Raw genomic sequence first — 17,565 nt, 5'->3', positions numbered from 1 at the left:
ATTCAGATTCAAGTGGAACTAATGGTGTGATGTTCCATGCGGTACCATGGGAAAGCTAGGGAGGTCTACACACACCCTCCTGGCCTGTCTGCAGGGAAGCAAGGACAGGAAAGAAAAGTCTACATAATCTGGGATGTGCAGTCATGAATACAGACTGCAGAGCAGGTGGACTTCTGGATACCGAGTTCAGATACGGAGTCAGAATCCAAACACAAAATGCATGGTTACTGGGGCCAGAGTGGAATTATGCACAGAGGTTGACAAAAAGAAGAGACATTAATTCTATAACTCCCAGTGACTGGGTGGAGCAAGAGTCACAGGTTGCCTTGATAGTAATACCGCTCTTGGTAGGGGAATTATGGTGCCTAAATTAATACTGAGTACCTCCCAAGTCATGTTTTTCTGTTCTTTAAAAAAATTCGAGATTTAGTTCCATAAAAGTCATCCTTTTAAACTGTGCAATTTCATGATTTTCAGAATAGTCACAAAGTTGTGCAAGCAGAAAGCCACTGTCAAATTATAACTCAATTCACATTTATGGGGCAATCACCATAGACTCCCCTTTGAAGTGTGCGTTTCTATTTGTAAAAAAAATCAAAAACTGCTGATTTTAATAGACTGACATCCAGTCTGCCTTCTAGTAAACACCCTAACATTTATCTACGATACTGGTCCTCTTCCATTCACACATCCTGTGGTTTGGATGTGGTTTACAAGGGGACCTGGAAACCCAACCAATGGACAATGACAATACTTTTATCTCCCTATCCAATGAGATTAGTTCCTGACGGACCAAGATCCAGACTTATCTAAAGAAGACCATTTGTTTCATGGGTATATTTTCCAAAATTATTTTGAAATGTTGGGAAAGATCTGTTTATGTGGTAGGGCTAACACGGGAGATTCTGAAGACTAACTCTGCATCTTTTGGGGGGAGCCTACCTGTGAATGAAGGCAGCACACATTGCTATAGACCCGAGAAGTAGACACATATTTCTCCCTCTGCTGTTGACACTCACTTATCCAGCTGTGCTTTGATACTCTTTTTCCTTAAGCTGCACAAAAGATGCCCCTTTTCCTTACCACAAGATGAATTGGAAGTCCCTCATTCTCAACTGGAATATTCATGAAAAATATAATACTGTTAACTCTATTTTAAATATGGTGGTGAGACTCAGAGAAGTTGATGACTTGTAAAACGTTCTATAGACATAACACAGAACTACTTTCGTCAAATGCTCTCTGACTCTATGTCCAGTTATCTTGCCTCTGCTCTAGGCTGCTTCTCCTCAAATTTCAGGAAATTGTTGCAGACACGATCTTGACAGTAAGAATGCTCATCTTATTTTTCATTGATAAGTACCTCACCACTAAAGGGTGAACAACTAAAACTCAGAATACTCTTCAACAGAATCTTCAAACATAGTTAGGTAATCCTTTTGGTAATGAAAGGTGAGAATAAAATTCCTATAATCAAATTTAAGAGGAGAAAAGATTGGTTGTTTTTTGGATATAATAATAAGCAAATGCTAGCAGCCGTGGACAAACTACGGCCCGCGGGCCATCCGGCCTGGTTGGAATGAATAAAACTAAAAAAAAAAAAAAACGAACCCTTTTATGTAATGATGTTTACTTTGAATTTATATTAGTTCACACAAACACTCCATCCATGCTTTTGTTCCGGCCCTCCGGTCCAGTTTAAGAACCCATTGTGGCCCTCGAGTCAAAAAGTTTGCCCACCCCTGTTAGAGCAATAGTCTCATTTCAGTAACAAAGCTTCCACAGCTATATCCATGCTTTTGTTCCAGCCCTCCGGTCCAGTTTAAGAACCCATTGTGGCCCTCGAGTCAAAAAGTTTGCCCACCCCTGTTAGAGCAATAGTCTCATTTCAGTAACAAAGCTTCCACAGCTATAAGTCAACAAATCGCTAAACACTCCTCCATTTCAACATCTACCCATTTGTGTATCCCATGCTTCCCCAAACCCTACACAACATCAGCCGATTTCTTTGTTTAAAGACTGCACACTGCAAGTGGTAATCCCTTGCTTGGCAAGAAATACATTCATAGTTTTGACTTAGATATGGACTCTTATGCTCTGGAAAGGGAAAATACATTCACATCTCTCATTACCTAGAAATGGTGACAACTGATATGGTTATGAACAAAAATACAAATTAAATGCACACACCTGCAGTCAAATGAACCAACTATTGACATTAGAAATTCCTCTTAGATTACTAGAAAACTCACCATTTATCAAGGAGGCCAAGGCAACTTTTTTCATTATCTGTTGGGTTATATTGGTGAGAGGTGTGTATACAATCATAAGTGTAGTAGATAGTTTAAATGAATCTACCCGTCCCAGGTCCATGGTAGGCAGTGAAGAGAAATCAGTGACTTCATGAGTAGTAGGATATAGGTACAAAGAAAGCAGTAGGAGCAATGAGCTCAACCATTCCTACATAATGCAAGAGAAAAAAAAATAAAGAAAATGATGATTTCAAATAAGTCACCCACAATCATTTGGTCATACAGTTTGTCTCGTTCACTTTTCTCATTTCAATATAGCCCACATTCTGAACCACTTACAATAGGGACAGTACAAATTTCAGCAGTCTGGGTAATATCAATTAACTATTACTAGGAGTTTATTTATTTTGTTTATTTGTTTTTTGTTAATCCTCACCCAAGGACATTTTTCCATTGATTTTTAGGGAGAGTGGAAGAGAGAGGGAAAGACAGAGAGAAACATCCATGTGAGAGAAACACATCAATTGGTTGTCTCCTAACCAGGGCCCAGGCTTGGGAGGAGCCTGTAACCAAGGACTGTGCCTTTGACCAGAATCAAACCCAGAACCCTTTTGTCTGCAGGCGAGCACTCTACCCACTGAGCCAAACCAGCTAGAGCAGCGGTTCTCAACCTGTGGGTCGCGACCCCTTTGGGGGTTGAACGACCCTTTCACAGGGGTCGCCTAAGACCATCGGAAAACACATATATAATTACATATTGTTTTTGTGATTCATCACTATGCTTTAATTATGTTCAATTTGTAACAATGAAAATACATCCTGCATATCAGATATTTACATGACGATTCATAACAGTAGCAAAATTATAGTTATGAAGTAGCAACGAAAATAATTTTATGGTTGGGGGTCACCACAACATGAGGAACTGTATTAAAGGGTTGCAGCATTAGGAAGGTTGAGAACCACTGAGCTAGAGCTGACTAGGAGTTTAAGTGTTTTGATCCACAGCGCCAGTGGAAAGCATGCACTGATCATGAAAATATGAGAGGCAAAAGTGGCAAGCTATTATAAATTATCAGCCGATAGTACTGTGGTGACCTACGCATGCTGTGCAGGCAGATCTCGTTTTATTGCGCTCTGCTTTACTGCACTTCACAGATGGTGCATTTTTACAAGTTGAAAGCAAGACTCTCCACCAGCAGAAAGATTACCAAGAGCTTGATTGCGTTCCTCACTTTATTACGGAGGCCTGCAACTGAACCCGCATACCTCCCAAGTATGCCTGTATTTGATTCTGCTGAAAGCGCATGTTGTAAGAGACAGTTTCAAGGCATTGCACAAGTAATGGTAATGTATTGGTTACATGCCAAGATTCTAGCATTGGAAACTCAACAGTATGTTGGTGACCTGAGAAACACTATCTTGTTAGTTATCAATACTAGTCACTTAAACACTACCAATAAGAAATCACTCTATTCCCTAAATGCATGATTGTAGAAAAAATTTCACAATAGATATACAGTAAAATCCCTCCTTAGTGAAAAGTGCTACTTAGCTAAGACTATCTGATTTTCTTTTTTTTTAAATATCAAAGTTTAACCAGGATTTTTTGTTATATGGTATAGTTACAAGTTCTAATACTAATTTTCTTCTTGGCACTAATCACATTTCTAAATTACCCACTATTTTTGAAGAGAATGATTTATTTATTTATTTATTTTTTAGAAAAAGTTTCAAAAGAGAAAAGTGCCAGTTGCTATTTCTGTGGGTTGATTTGTTTACTACATCTTCAGAATACCAGTATCCTAACCCAAGGATCTATGCGTGGGAACACTGGTAAAAACTGTGACCATTGCCCAGCTGTTGTTGCTCAGTGGTTGAGCATCGGGCCATGGACTAGGAGTTCACAGGTTCGATTCCCAGTCAGCACACATGCCTGGGTTGTGGGCTTGATCCTCAGTCAGGGGCGTGAAGGAGGCAGCCAATCAATGATTCACTCTCATCATTGATGTTTCTATCTTTCTCTCCCTTTCCCTTCCTCTCTGAAATTAATAAAAAAATATACATTTTAAAAAAAAGTGTGACCATTGACTTTTAAAAATTGATTGGGTTCTCTGCTGCTGACCTTCAGTGCCTTCAGACCTCAAATGATGAGTCTGTTATCAAAATATCTTGAGAAAGATTTCTTCTATTATATAAAGGTGTTGTTTTGTTTTGTTTTATGGAGGGGAAATAAACAGAGTTACCTCCCAAGGAATGGACATTTTTCAATCATAAAGAAAGAAGAGAAACAGATATTGAATCATACCATTAAGGACTCCCTTTTCATTCTCCATTTTTTAAGCAAATTCTTGCATAATAAGGCAGCAGTTTGTTGACACACACTTCTCTCTCTCTTATTCATGTTGCCCTGTTTCATAAGAAAAGAAAAGGAGAGAAGGTAAAGCATATATGATAGTCTTAATGGGAAAAAAAATCCTGCAAACACACAAACGAGCAGCCTGAGAACTCCAATGTTCTGAATCTGAGTGACTAGTACCTGAGTGTTCCAAAGTTAGCATTTTATTACTGGACCTGCTCCCCTCTGCCCCCATCTTTCTCACGAATAAGTTCTTGTTTTGGAGGATTTTTCTTTCATTGTGTTTTATACTCATATTAAAACTGGTTTTCCTTTGCTTCTAGTTTTGCCCACATTCTTACCTTCTGTTATATTTTATCAAGTTTTCTTTCTCCCTTCCATGTTTTACCTCTTATTCTAAAGATATAATTAAAAAAACTACTCTTTAAAAAAATCTTTCGAAACTTAAAAGAATTATTTATTTAATTTCGTTGTTGTTTATTTAGGATGGTTATTTTGTATTTTAGTTGTAATTCCAGTTTGGTCCTGGGAGCATGTCAGTGTAGTATCCACTTACTCTGCCACCATTTTGGAATCTGTCTGTTGTTGTTCATCCTCCCCAAGGATAAGTTTTTCCATTAATTTTTAGAGAGAGTGGAAGGGAGAGGGAGAGACAGAGAAAGGGAAACATTGATATGAGAGAGACACATGGATTGGTTGCCTCCCACACTTGCCTTGACTGGGGCTGGGGATTCGGGGAATTCAGTCTGCAACTGAGGCACGTGTCCTTGACCAGAATTGAACCCGTGACCCTTCAGTCTGTGGGCTGACACTCTAACCACTGAGCAAAACCACCAGGGCATAATGGTTACTCTTAAATTTTGGCCTTTCCAAGGGAATGATCTTTTCTTTTTCATGAAAACCTATCCCTTCATAAAAGAAAGACTTTCTAGGTACTTAACCTCTGCTGAAATCTAACCTGAAACATTCTGGTTATTATAAAATTTGGCTCAATCTCTAATTTAAAGTATATATAAGTTAGATTTATTTTTCCTGGGTACTTATTAGATTTGCTGATAGACTGTATAGGTTCCTATGGGGAGGCTGTCATGCATTTGAGCTTGGGCTCCAGATGGAGGTAGAAATTCGACCCGACTGCGCTCAGACAGGCGTTAGCTGGGTGCAAAACCCAGAACCCTCTGACTTGTGTGAAGGCCAGCTTATTGTGAAAACATTCCAGGGACTCTGCCCAAAATTGTCTGCAGAGAGCAGCGTTATGCTTCTGTAGATATTGCACCAGGAATACACAGTAGACCACAGCCCTCCTCCAAGTAAAAGTAGCAAGTCACAGATTTAGCATATGCAACCTTGAGCATAGGAGAGAGAGGAGAGAGTGAGTAGGAGTTGTGGTGGTGAGGATTATTAGGTAGGGGAATTTATATAGTTTTTGTTGTGTTTTTTTCAGCAAGGATCTGGAATACCTCCCAGAAGGAGGTGCCTCAATGCCTAACAACAGTGCCACATCTTCCCATTGCCTCATAACCAATATCACACAACACGACCTGCTGAGCCTGCCCTAAACACCGTGGGACGGGAATGCTCGCAAAGCTCACTACAGGAGAAAACTGTGCATCTGAGCTGATCTCTAGGAAGTAAGGGGATTCTGGGATGATCCCTAGTTTTCTGGGAAGCATGCCCAGTGACTCAGAAGACTAGGTCAGGACTTTTGAGCACAGAGCAGCATCTCCACCCTGAATTTGGCTTTTCAGTATCGAACCTGGAGCAAGCCGTCTGCTCCCTCTATGTGTACACAACATTGGCCAGGGATAGAAAGCAGGCCGTTGTCATGGACTCCTCCACCGTGATAACGAGTGGGTGAGTGTGCCCCTGCCTGGAGCTCTCATTCCATTCGTGGAAGAAGATGCCGACAGGGCTGTGCTATTTCCTGGAGACAAAACTGGAGAAATGGGTCTGGAAGCTGGTTCCAACATCAGGCTTATTAACCAAGACAGGCTCAGAGGGCATTGCCAGAGGAAGAACATACACGTGGATGCTTCATGAGGCTGAGAGGCAAGACTAGGGAGGAGAGGACTGAGTGAAGACGCTGGAGAGCCCATGGAGAGGCAGGCGGAGGGAGGAAGAGATTCTTGGAAAAAAGCATTAGGTGAGGGTGTCCAGTGAGAGGGGCTCAGGATCCCCATAGATGGTTCTAGTGCAGAGAATTCAGAGTAACCACTTAAAAAAATCCTCATCCCCCTCTGATGTGAGAGAGACACATCAACTGGTTGCCTCCCATACTCTCCCCGACCCCAACCCACCCCCCGACTGGGGCTGAGGATTGAATTTGCAACCCAGGTATGAGCCCTTGACTAGGAATTGAACCTGTGACCCTTTGGTCTGCAGGTCGATGCTCTAATCACTGAGCAAAACCACCCAGGGCCAGAATAACCACTTTTAAAGCAACTGTGCAGGGCTGTGCAGGTGGGTAAACTGGCCCAGAGGGTGATCTCCTCTCAGTGGAATCAGCCACAGCCCAATGTAGCATGAAAATGTCAGCGTGGCTCCAACCCCTTAGCCTTTCTATTGTAAGTTAGCATCGCTACTGTATTTTTCCTGAACTTACGTATGTTCTGTAGTTTATCCAAAGACTAACAACCTTTTTATACAAGCAGTAGGCAGTTTCAAAGGGTACTTACTCTGATCCTCCCCCTGTCCTATGGTTGTTGCATTCAGAACAAAATGTTTACACTGCAGGCGTGTGAAAGCTCTGTGTCCTGCAAAGCAAACAAGTGTTGGGATGAGGAAAAGCTGCACATTTCACATTTGGACCCAATACGTGGTGTGCACAGAGCAGAAAACCCTGGAAGGCAGCTTTCATTTCTAAAATTCTTAGAGCCCAAGCGTGAGAGGCAGGAACAATAGACATACAAGGGTGCGAAAGGCAGGTTCACAGTCTATCGTATGGAAAATGAGACAATAATTAGCAAATAATTATAACACAAGAACAAATGGTGTGCTTTGTGTTCTTACAACTGTCAACCTGCGTTTGCCCACCCCTGTGTTTCTGTAAATGTTTTTCATAAACAGACTCGAAGACAGAAAAACAGTTTATCGCAATACCCCCAGGTTATTGTACAATAAAAGTAAAGACCCTCAAAGGCAATTCAGCTTTACAAATGAATTCTCAATATTCTTAGTTCTCCACAATCTCTGAACCGATTTCAGCTTATTCCTACATTCAGTTTCTGGCTTAAAACCACATAACAGTTGCAAAACTTTTAAAAAAACGTATGTTATAACTCAATGCTTTCATCTTTACAATTTTAAATACCAGATGTCCAAACACATCCAAATAGTCCATTCATTTTCAAAATAGTTTCTCTACAGATAGTTGGCTTTCAATTCCTAAAGACTTATTCATAATTTTGTGATAGAAAAAAACACACACACTCTCAAACAAAACAGAAAAAGACAATGAACTTACCTTTGAAACGTGAAGCACATAATCTAGAAACACATTTTACCCAGTGGTCTCCTTTTATAGAAGGAAGCAAGTCACATTCTTCCCTGAACTTGGCCGCATCTATAGGTTTTGCTTTAACTGTTTGGCTTCAGTGGAAAGTTCCTGGGGAGACTATTTTCAGAAGAAGTTATGATCTCAGTTCTGTTGGCCTGACAAAAATCACACTCACGTGACTGCCCTTGAACTATTTCTCTCTCTCTCTCTCCCTCTCTCTCTCTCCCTCTCCCTCTCTCTCTTTTTGTAAAATTGAATAATTATATGTTATCTTCACACTCACGTGACTGCCCTTGAACTATTTCTCTCTCTCTCTCTCTCTTTCTCTCCCTCTCTCTCTTTTTGTAAAATTGAATAATTATATGTTATCGTCATTTTCAGTGTTTCATTTAACAGAAGCATGAGAGTTTCAGAATAAACTTATTTTTTACCAAGTAGCAGACCCAAGAAAAAGTTAAAAACTTTAAAAAAAAGTTTTAAAAGTCGATTTCCCAACTGATTATCCTACTTAAAAATCAGTACTATCTCATGAGTCAAATTCTTTTCACAAGCTCAAAAAGCAACAATTTTCTGTAACTACGTTAGAACCTGCCTCAGTCTTTGATAGCAATCTCCTTAGATAATTCTAATTGCACAATAACATGCCTTTGTTCCTCTCTCCATTAGCCACAGACTCGTAGAAGACATGGGAAACGTCTCATATTTGATCTCTAATCAGGATCTACTGAAGGCTTCTGAATAAAAACAAAAATGCAGCAAATTACTTAGCTTAATCTGCAGTCACTTTGAGATGGAGATGGCACCATGGAAACAATGAACTAAAAACCAGATAAACTATTTCAGACTTCCACAGAGATTGAAGGGAGTCATCTTTTCTGTAGTTAAGACTTTATATTTGTTCCTGGCCAGAATGGTTCAGTTGGTTGAGCATCATCTTGAGCACCAAAATGTTACTGGCTTCATTCCTGGTCAGGCACATACCTAGGTTACAGATTTGATCCCTAGTTGGGGCCTGTATGGGAGGCAATTGATTGATGTTTCTCTCTTACATTGATGTTTCTCTTTCTCTATCTCTTTTTCTCTCTCTCTCATCAATACACGTATCCTTAGGTGAGGATTAAAAAAAAAAAGGGCAGTTGGGTCTTATAGTTGAATCAGAGGACCAAAAGCCAATAGTCTCCCTTTTTTCTTTTTCAGTGTATTCAGGCACTACTCTTTGTAGTCCCCAGGTGATTGTCTAACTCCAAAGCATTTCCTTGTGTTTTATTTTTTTAGAATATATATTTTTATTGATTTCAGAGAGTAAGGGAGAAAGAGAGAGGGTTAGAAACATCAATGATGAGAATCACTGATTGGCTGCCTCCTGTATGTCCCATACTGGGGATCAAGCCCGCAACCCAGGCATGTGCCCTGTCTGGGAATGGAATCATGACCTCCTGGTTCATAGGTTGACACTCAACCACTGAGCCACACCAGCCTGGCCATTTCCTTATGTTTTAAAGGGAGCTCGTTAGGTGGTATTGCACAGCAACTGTAAGGCAAAAGACTAGCAGTTTGGGAAAGAAAATGAGAGTGCACCATATTCAATGGAAAGTTGAGCCTTCGCCTAACTTGCCAAATAGAAAATACATCGAGCTCAGTGAAGATGAACTTAATCTTGCACAGTGAGGGTTGGCTCTTGGAGTTGGTGTTTTGAGTGAGGGTATGGGTGGATGAAGCCCTTTGGTTTAGTTGCAGAGGATTTCTTCCAACCTAAGCATATTGTGGAAATAGGAAGGTCTCCACCCATGCTGCAAACTATCTGTCTATCCATTCATTTCCTCCAGAACATCTTGTCTTAAATGTGAGTCATTTGGTCACTGACTTACAGGGTAAGATCTATCTAGATGCCCAGCTGGTGTGGTTAAGTGTCGACTTATCAACCAGGACAGGGCACATGCCTGGGTTGCGGGCTCGATCCCCTGTAGGGGTCATGCAGGTGACAGCCAATCAATGATTCTCATCATTGATGTTTCTATCCCTCTCTCCCTCCCGCTTCCTCACTCTGAAATCAATATGCTCGGTATCAGCTTATACTGGCATGTATACTCAGTATCATATCATAAAGAGCAACCTAATAGAGGAAATCCAGTATGCATAAGCTTTCCTCTATTATGGCCAAGATGATTGTGGCTCACACCAAAAATTTTAATACTGTCTTCAAACCAACGCTCTATCCACTGAGCCAAACCAGTTTCGGCACCAAAAATTTTAATACTGTCTTCAAACTATGAGAAAAGAAACAGTTTCATCAGAGGGAAGCTCCTCTCTACACAAAACTCTCGACTGCCCAATTGATAATCTCACCTGGGAAATCAGAATTTTCAATCCTCTATTTCACATTTTCATTCAGTTCCAAGTATCTTCTAATCTCCCTCAAGACTTACTCTTTGAGCCATGAATTATTTAGCAATGTGTTGTTTCTTTTCCAAGTCTCTGTAGATTTTCCTGTCATCTTTGGGTTATTGATTTCTAGTTCAAATCTATTACTGTATAGTCAGAAAATTTATTTTTTATGTCAAATCGATTAGGACTTGCCTTATAACCCAAGATATCATCTGGCTGGGTGAATATTGCAAATGCAAGGAGATATATTCTGCTATTGATTGAGTGGAGTGTTAGATAAATGTCAGTTAGATCTAGTTGGTTGCTGTTAAGGTTTTCTGTTTTGTTTGTTTGTTTTTTCTGTCTACTGTTTCTATTGATTACTGGGAGAAGAGTAGTGAAGATTTTAACAAAAATTAGAGACTCTGTTTTCCCTTTCAGATCTAACAGATTTTGCCTCATGTAATTGGAAGTTGTGGTATTGGGTGCATACACGTTTAGGATGGTTGTGTCTTCTTGGCCTTTTTATCATTATGTAATGCCCATCTTTATCCCTGGTCACTTTCTATGCTCCAAAGGCTACTTTGTCTGATATGAATATGTCATTCCCACTATCTTTGACCAGCTGACCAGATGACTTCTCTATCATTTCAATATTCTTTATTCTAATGAAATTTTTTGGGGGGCACATTAACCAGAACATGCTATGATTCATGTGCATTGAGTCTTTGTTTTCTCATGCATAAATGATCCTATATAATAAAAGACTGATATGCAAATTGACCGAATGACAGAGGGACCGGTCACTATGACGTGAACTGACCACCAGGGGGCAGACGCTCAATGCAGGAGCTGCCCCCTGGTGGTCAGTGCGCTCCCACAAGGGGAGCGCTGCTCAGCCTGATGCTGGGCTCACGGCTGGCGAGCGCAGTGGTGGTGAGGGCAGCCTCTCCCACCTCTGCAGCAGCGGTCAGGATGTCCGACTATGGCTAAGCCCACTTCCCATGGGGAGTAGGCCTAAGCTGTCAGTCGGACATCCCCCAAGGGCTCCTGAACTGAAAGAGGGTGCAGGCTGGGTTGAGGGACCCCCCCCCCCAAATTTCATGCAACGGGCTTCTAGTTTACACATAATTGAGCCACTGAGTTCATAGTACTGTGCCCTTTTGCAAATATTCATAGACCTATGCACTTCAAACAGAAGTTGGCTGGTGCTTCTGATTTGGGGTAGATGTAGCAGACTATGTCAGATCAACGTTTCTACCACAACAATTGTAAGAAAGCCAGGTATATTCCCGGTCAGGGCACATGTCTAGGTCACGGGCTCGAGGTAGGCAAGAGGCAGCTAATTGATGTTTCTTTCTCGCTTCATCAAGAAAGTTTCTCTGTCTCTCCCTTTCCCTTCCTCTCTAAAATCAATAAAAACATATATATATATTTTAAAATGTATTGTAACAGGTGTCTGTCTGAGGAGAATAATTTGCAAAAAACTGCTTTGCCATCTGTTCACTCTGGCCCAATTTCCCATATGTAAATTGCCCTGTAATATATCCTGTTATAGTGTATGGAGTTGCCAACTTACCTTCAGTCTGAACTTACCTTCTCATTACGGTGGCCATTACCCCTTTGCCCCACCCTCACACATGTCTGCTTTATGGTTGAACCTTTTCCCTGCTTTGAAAATTCTCATTCAGACTGCTTTCTGGAGGGAGGTTGTGGCTGCAATTCTCTTGGCTGGAGAACACCGAATCCAAAATTAGCTTCAAACCCTGATTAGATTGCCTGAGTCAAGAAGTCAATCCAAAGGTCCAGAAAACCCGAGTGGAGAAAATGCTTTTCACTGACTAAGCTCTTTACTTTCTTCCTATTTTAAATAGTGAGGTTCCCCCTTCTCCTCTTCCTTCTTCTTTTTTTTGTAAAGGTAGTGTTTTATATTTTGAAATCAGCCCCTTTTGACTGAGGCATGAGAACATTTACAAATATCAGATTCCCTCTATAAGACACTTCTTTATGAGACGATACAGCCAGCCAACCAAGTACAGCTAGAGGTCAATAAAAAAGCAATTTGTCCAAGAGCGTCCTACACTGACCTGCTGACTCAGGTAATCTAATCAGGAGTTGGACTTTTTAAAAAGCAAATTCTGGATTCTTCTCTGCTTCCCATATCACAGCTTTGCTTTTTTTTTTTTTTAATCCCAGGAAACAGTACCAAATTCTACTTGCTCAACATAAAATATAGGAAGTCTCCTTGACCAGCATCCCCTCCCTCCCCAAACGTCCTCCTGACACGTCATTCTAGTGCAAGGGGGATGATTTGGACAATGTCGGAGACATTTTTGGTTGTCACACTCAGGGGCAGGTTGCAACTGGCATCTAGTGGGTAGAGAGCATGAATGCCACTTCAAAATTCTACAGTACACAGGCAACTTCTCTTTCTTCCTCCCACCCCCAACAAGGAATTATCCAGGGCAATGTCAATAGTGCCACTGTTGAGAAATTCACATCTAGTATAAGAATAAAGAAGCCCACTGTCATTGAAATTAATTATTCATAATCGCTGTAATGTTTTCATTCATCTGGCCCTTTGAATAAATGACTCTTACCTTCTACTTCAAGCACTGCAAGCATTCACTCAATATACATTTTGCATATCCAAATTAAGCTATCCTTTCCTGTTTTTTTGTGGGTTTTTTTTACACTATGAGAAAGGGTAGACTCATCCAAAAGCATCTTGGGTGTTTTGGCTTGGATCGTGCCCAAAGAGCGATTTTGAAGAGACATTAAAATATTTCCAAAACTTATAATGAAAGTTCCATTTCAAGAGGGCAGTTTTGAAGCAGTTTTAAAACAGACACAGACTCATAGACACAGGGAACCGACTGATGGTTGCCAGAGGGGAGGAGAGGTAGAGGACTGGGTGAGAAAGGTGCAGGGAGTAAGTAGTACAAACTGGTAGTTACAGAACAGTCATGGGGATGTAAAGTACAGCACAGGGAATACAGTCAGTAATAGTATAATAATGATATATTGTGCTAGGTGGGTACTGGTAATATCAGGGGGAACACTTTGTAAAGTATATGATTGCCTAACCACTATGCGGTACACCTGAAACTAATACAAAATAATATTGAATGTCAACAGTAATTGAAAAACTAAAATTTAAAAAAAATATAGCAGTTTTAACCCAAGATTTTAACTCTCTTGCTTTGAAATTGCCATGGATATAACTCAACAAGTATCAAAACAAGGACAACATTGATATGAACAGTGACAACAGGAGGTTACTATTGTCTATCTAAACACCTTGAGGGCAGTCTGGTGGAGATAAACTGAGATTGACGGGAATATCAACTGGTTATAGAGTCAGCACAGATAAGCAAGTGAGAAGGGTCGCCCTTGCAGAGTCCTGATCTAGGCAAGGGTCAGGGACAGGCAACTTGGGATAGTTCAAAGGTCCTTGGCAATTGCATCAGTGCCCTGTTCAGGTTTTAATCCCACCTCTTTCTTGTCATGATCTACTCTATTAGTCATTGTAATGTTAGCTGCCTGTTGTAACAACCCCACAGTCTCAATAATGTCAGTAGTTCAACGAGTGTCTTGCAGTAGTTCAGTTTTTGGTTTTTTTTTGGAGGTGTGTGTGTGTGTGTGTGTGTGTGTGTATGTGTGTGTGTGTGTGTTTATGTGTGTATTTCATGTCTCTGTCCTATGCAGGCCAGCTGGCTCTTCTAGGCCGCTCACCTCCACATGGTGACTCAGGGACTTGAGTACTTTCTATTGTGGTCTCTGCATCTCAGAGTCCCTTATGTCTGACCCATATATGAGAAAGAGAAACCTTACAAACGATCAAGCAGGAAAGTTAGGTAATGGCCCTAGAGTGGCATACATCGTTTCTGGCCATCTTCTGTATTCCAGGGCTAGACAGATGGTCCCAGAGTAGCTGTAAGGGAGCCTGGACAATGAAGTCTTCCCGTCTGTTCAGAAGAATGGGATGATTGGTGAGCATCGGCTGGTCTCTACCTAAACTACATAGAAAATTAAGTGGGGCCCTAACCGGTTTGGCTCAGGGGATAGAGCGTCGGCCTGCGGACTGAACAGTCCCAGGTTCGATTCCAGCCAAGGGCATGTACCTTGTTTGCGGGCACATCCCCAGTAGGAGGTGTGCAAGAGGCAGCTGAACAATGTTTCTCTGTCATCGATGTTTCTAACTCTCTATCCCTCTCTCTTCCTCTCTGTAAAAAATCAATAAAATATATTTAAAAAAAAGAAAAGAAAATTAAGTGGGGGGCTGTTTTTACCCCCAGATTCTCAGTAAAGAAGCTGTGCCAGAGGAGAAACAGTGCCCCAGCTGATTTCAATATGATTCAACAAAAGAGGCAACTGTATTTTATCTCCAAGTGATCTCGGTACCATTCAAACAACATAATCCATCTCTGTGACTCTCCTGAAAATGAACTGCAATTACCTTTCTTAATGGGCACAAAAAATCCTTCAGCATCAAGGTTTTACATTTCTGTTGTTCACAACTGGGTCATCTGAATTTACCACCATAATTGGCTATGTTTAAGCTGCAAAAATAGTGTTTAGCTTCAAATCCTTGTATCATTCTAGTTGATACCATAACAATTAGAAGCTGATTATACAGTGTCTATTGTGTTCTTCAGATTCTCTTCCTGAAAGGTAACCAAAACTTCAAGTTGAAGGAATGTTCTTTATACCTTCATTGCAACCTCAGTCAGGTGTTTAATAACTGCTTGGTGATACCTTAAAGTAGGTGGCATCAGATAGACTCCTGGGTTTGAATTCTGGGTCCTGAGACCTATGACTTTGGGAAGGTCAACTTCTCTAAATATGACTTTATTTATATACCTGCATCACACTTTAATTGCTGCATAACAAATTACCATAAACTCAGTGACTTATGCACCAATGAAAATAGCAACAACCACAATAAAAACTCATCTAAGTATGAGTGTATAAGTATATCGTGTTGATTTTAAGGTGTTTATGGAATTACCAGTTGAATAAATCACAACAGGTACAGACATGGGAAATTAAGATCTATCAAGTTCTAGTGGTTTGCATCAGGGTGGACCCTGGCATCATAAGACAACATAAAATCAGAAATATTTTTCAAATTTTTATGTAAACATATGTATTTTTTCATCAACTTGATTACTCAATGCCTTACTGCAATTATTTATCTTAACGGGTTTCAAATGTCCTTAATAGTTACAATAGTCAAAACACAGACTCTAAAATCTAAAATCCTAAAAATGCCAGGAAAGGAAAAATCAGTGAATTAAGTAAAAAAAGAGAATAAAAGTGAATTACAAAAAGCAAAGACTGTGCTGCCATGTAATCAACTGACTCCCTTTCCCCTATAATCAGCATTGTCTTACTTCGTGTTGTAATAAAAAAGATAAGAAAATATCCCATATTTAAAGTTCAGAGAAAAAAATTAAGCAATCCCTGCGTCATCCTCATAAACATAAACAATTCTATAATAAATGTATTCTTTGCATTTGCTACTGCATGAAATATGGAATTTGGCTGCTGGTCTAGAGGCTGCATGGCCTGATTTCTTTAGTCCCACTGGAAGTGATATTATTGAGAAAAAATCATGACATTCGTTTCAAAAGTACCTTGTCCGTGTCTGAGAAAAGGTATCATATGCTATAAAATGTTAACTTAAGAAGAGCCACAGGCCTAAAGGGCAATGCAGGGTATTTGGGGCTTTAGGGCTCTTCCTGCTGGAGGAGCTTCCACCTCACAGAGAGATCAACTTCCTCATCAAAGTCCTCCAGCTCCTGCTCCTTGGAGAGCTCCAGGAAGACCTGCCGTGGAGGAACAGACAGAGAGAGGGTGTCACACTGCCTCCTGGAGCTCGGAGTGCATACAAAGGGTATGCACACATTGCACCTTTATATTCCATGGGGGATACAGAAATCTCTAAGGCGGACCCACCTGCTCCAGGGTGGACTGTGACAGGCTGTACTCCTCCAGGTCGAAGCTCTGTTTAACTGCACAAGGATGGATGGATGAACATTAGGAAGTCATGTATTTTGGATCCTGAAAGTTGTACCAAAGTCACGTATAAAAAATACCAAGAGGCCAAGAGGAGGAGGCATCACTCACCCCCAGAAGCTGTGGTCAGAGGCTAAAGATGGGCGGAGAGAGGGTCTCATCAAAGAACCCACAAAAGCACCCCACAAGAGAAAGGGAGTCAGGCCCTGCTGTCATAGGACAGCACTAATGATCAAATCAAGCTTTGCTTCCATGTTATCTCTTCTCTCCTCCCCTTATACTTGACCTAGAGAGGCCTAAACCATCAGCCTATGAGTAGAGGTGAGGAGGGTAAGAAGAGAGACAAAACTGACCATCCTACCTCCCTAGCTTCAAGTCTTCAAATCTGAAGGAAGAAGGGGGCATGGGAGGCTCTAGTTTCGCTGGAATTTGCATTAGCCCAAAGCGATCTGATTGTATGCAAGAATGACTCTATGTAGCAAGGTAAAGAGATCATAATGGGGCATGCCTTTTGCTTCCAAGCTACTTGGAATTTCAATACATGCATTGCTGCTGAGAATGTAACTATGGCTAACTTAACATTTGGAGAGAAAAACACTAGCTTAGGACATTTCGGTATCTTGTAACAGGATTGGAAACTGATAAAAAGTTGTTTTTACCCCCTAAATCAGGACTTCCATTTCAGCAAACTAAGCACATCAGAAGGCATTTGAGGAGGGAGAGGACATTTTTGAAAGCAGAAACACAGGAAGGCCCTTAAGAAAAAGCTCCATTGTATTCCAGGGAGGCAGCTTTCTTGGAACATCTCTCTCCCTGCTTCTAATTAATTATAAAATCCTTCCTGTTGATCAGACCCCATTGTGGGAATCCTTCCCACCGGAATGCTGCAAAATTGGTCAAAAGGCCAAAATGGTCAGTGCGGTAAATGGACCACAGAGTGAAGGGAACGGCAGAATCAGAAGGTGAAAAGAAACCCTGTCTGGGGCCATCCTAAGCTTAACTCCAGGGGAAGGATCTTTTTAAGAACTAGGATGCCTGAGGGAGGGTTCTAATGACTGATGACAGGCAAAAAT

General features: G+C 40.9%; 2 protein-coding genes across 2 annotated transcripts in view; both read right to left on the bottom strand.

Moving 5' to 3' along the window:
- Nucleotides 1-8,266, bottom strand: part of LOC102238843 (ATP-binding cassette sub-family A member 8) — a 53,650-nt gene extending 45,384 nt beyond the window's left edge. The window contains exons 1-4 of the mRNA XM_014536208.1: nt 8,075-8,266; nt 7,287-7,364; nt 4,561-4,662; nt 2,253-2,460 (exon numbers count right to left, since the gene is read on the bottom strand). Coding sequence (XP_014391694.1) covers nt 2,253-2,460; nt 4,561-4,656 — 304 coding nt within the window. The 5' untranslated portion in view covers nt 4,657-4,662; nt 7,287-7,364; nt 8,075-8,266. The remainder of the gene's footprint in view (nt 1-2,252; nt 2,461-4,560; nt 4,663-7,286; nt 7,365-8,074) is intronic.
- A 7,166-nt stretch (nt 8,267-15,432) lies between these two features.
- Nucleotides 15,433-17,565, bottom strand: part of LOC102264195 (ATP-binding cassette sub-family A member 8) — a 90,935-nt gene continuing 88,802 nt past the window's right edge. Inside the window, exons 39-40 of the mRNA XM_014536207.1 lie at nt 16,433-16,488; nt 15,433-16,302 (exon numbers count right to left, since the gene is read on the bottom strand). Of these exons, the coding sequence (XP_014391693.1) occupies nt 16,204-16,302; nt 16,433-16,488 (155 nt within the window). The 3' untranslated portion in view covers nt 15,433-16,203. The remainder of the gene's footprint in view (nt 16,303-16,432; nt 16,489-17,565) is intronic.

The sequence above is a fragment of the Myotis brandtii genome, unplaced genomic scaffold, assembly GCF_000412655.1.
Source record: "Myotis brandtii unplaced genomic scaffold, ASM41265v1 scaffold157, whole genome shotgun sequence".
NCBI lineage: Eukaryota > Metazoa > Chordata > Mammalia > Chiroptera > Vespertilionidae > Myotis > Myotis brandtii.
Note: the sequence above shows the minus strand (reverse complement) of the source record. Positions and strands in the feature narration are given on the sequence as shown.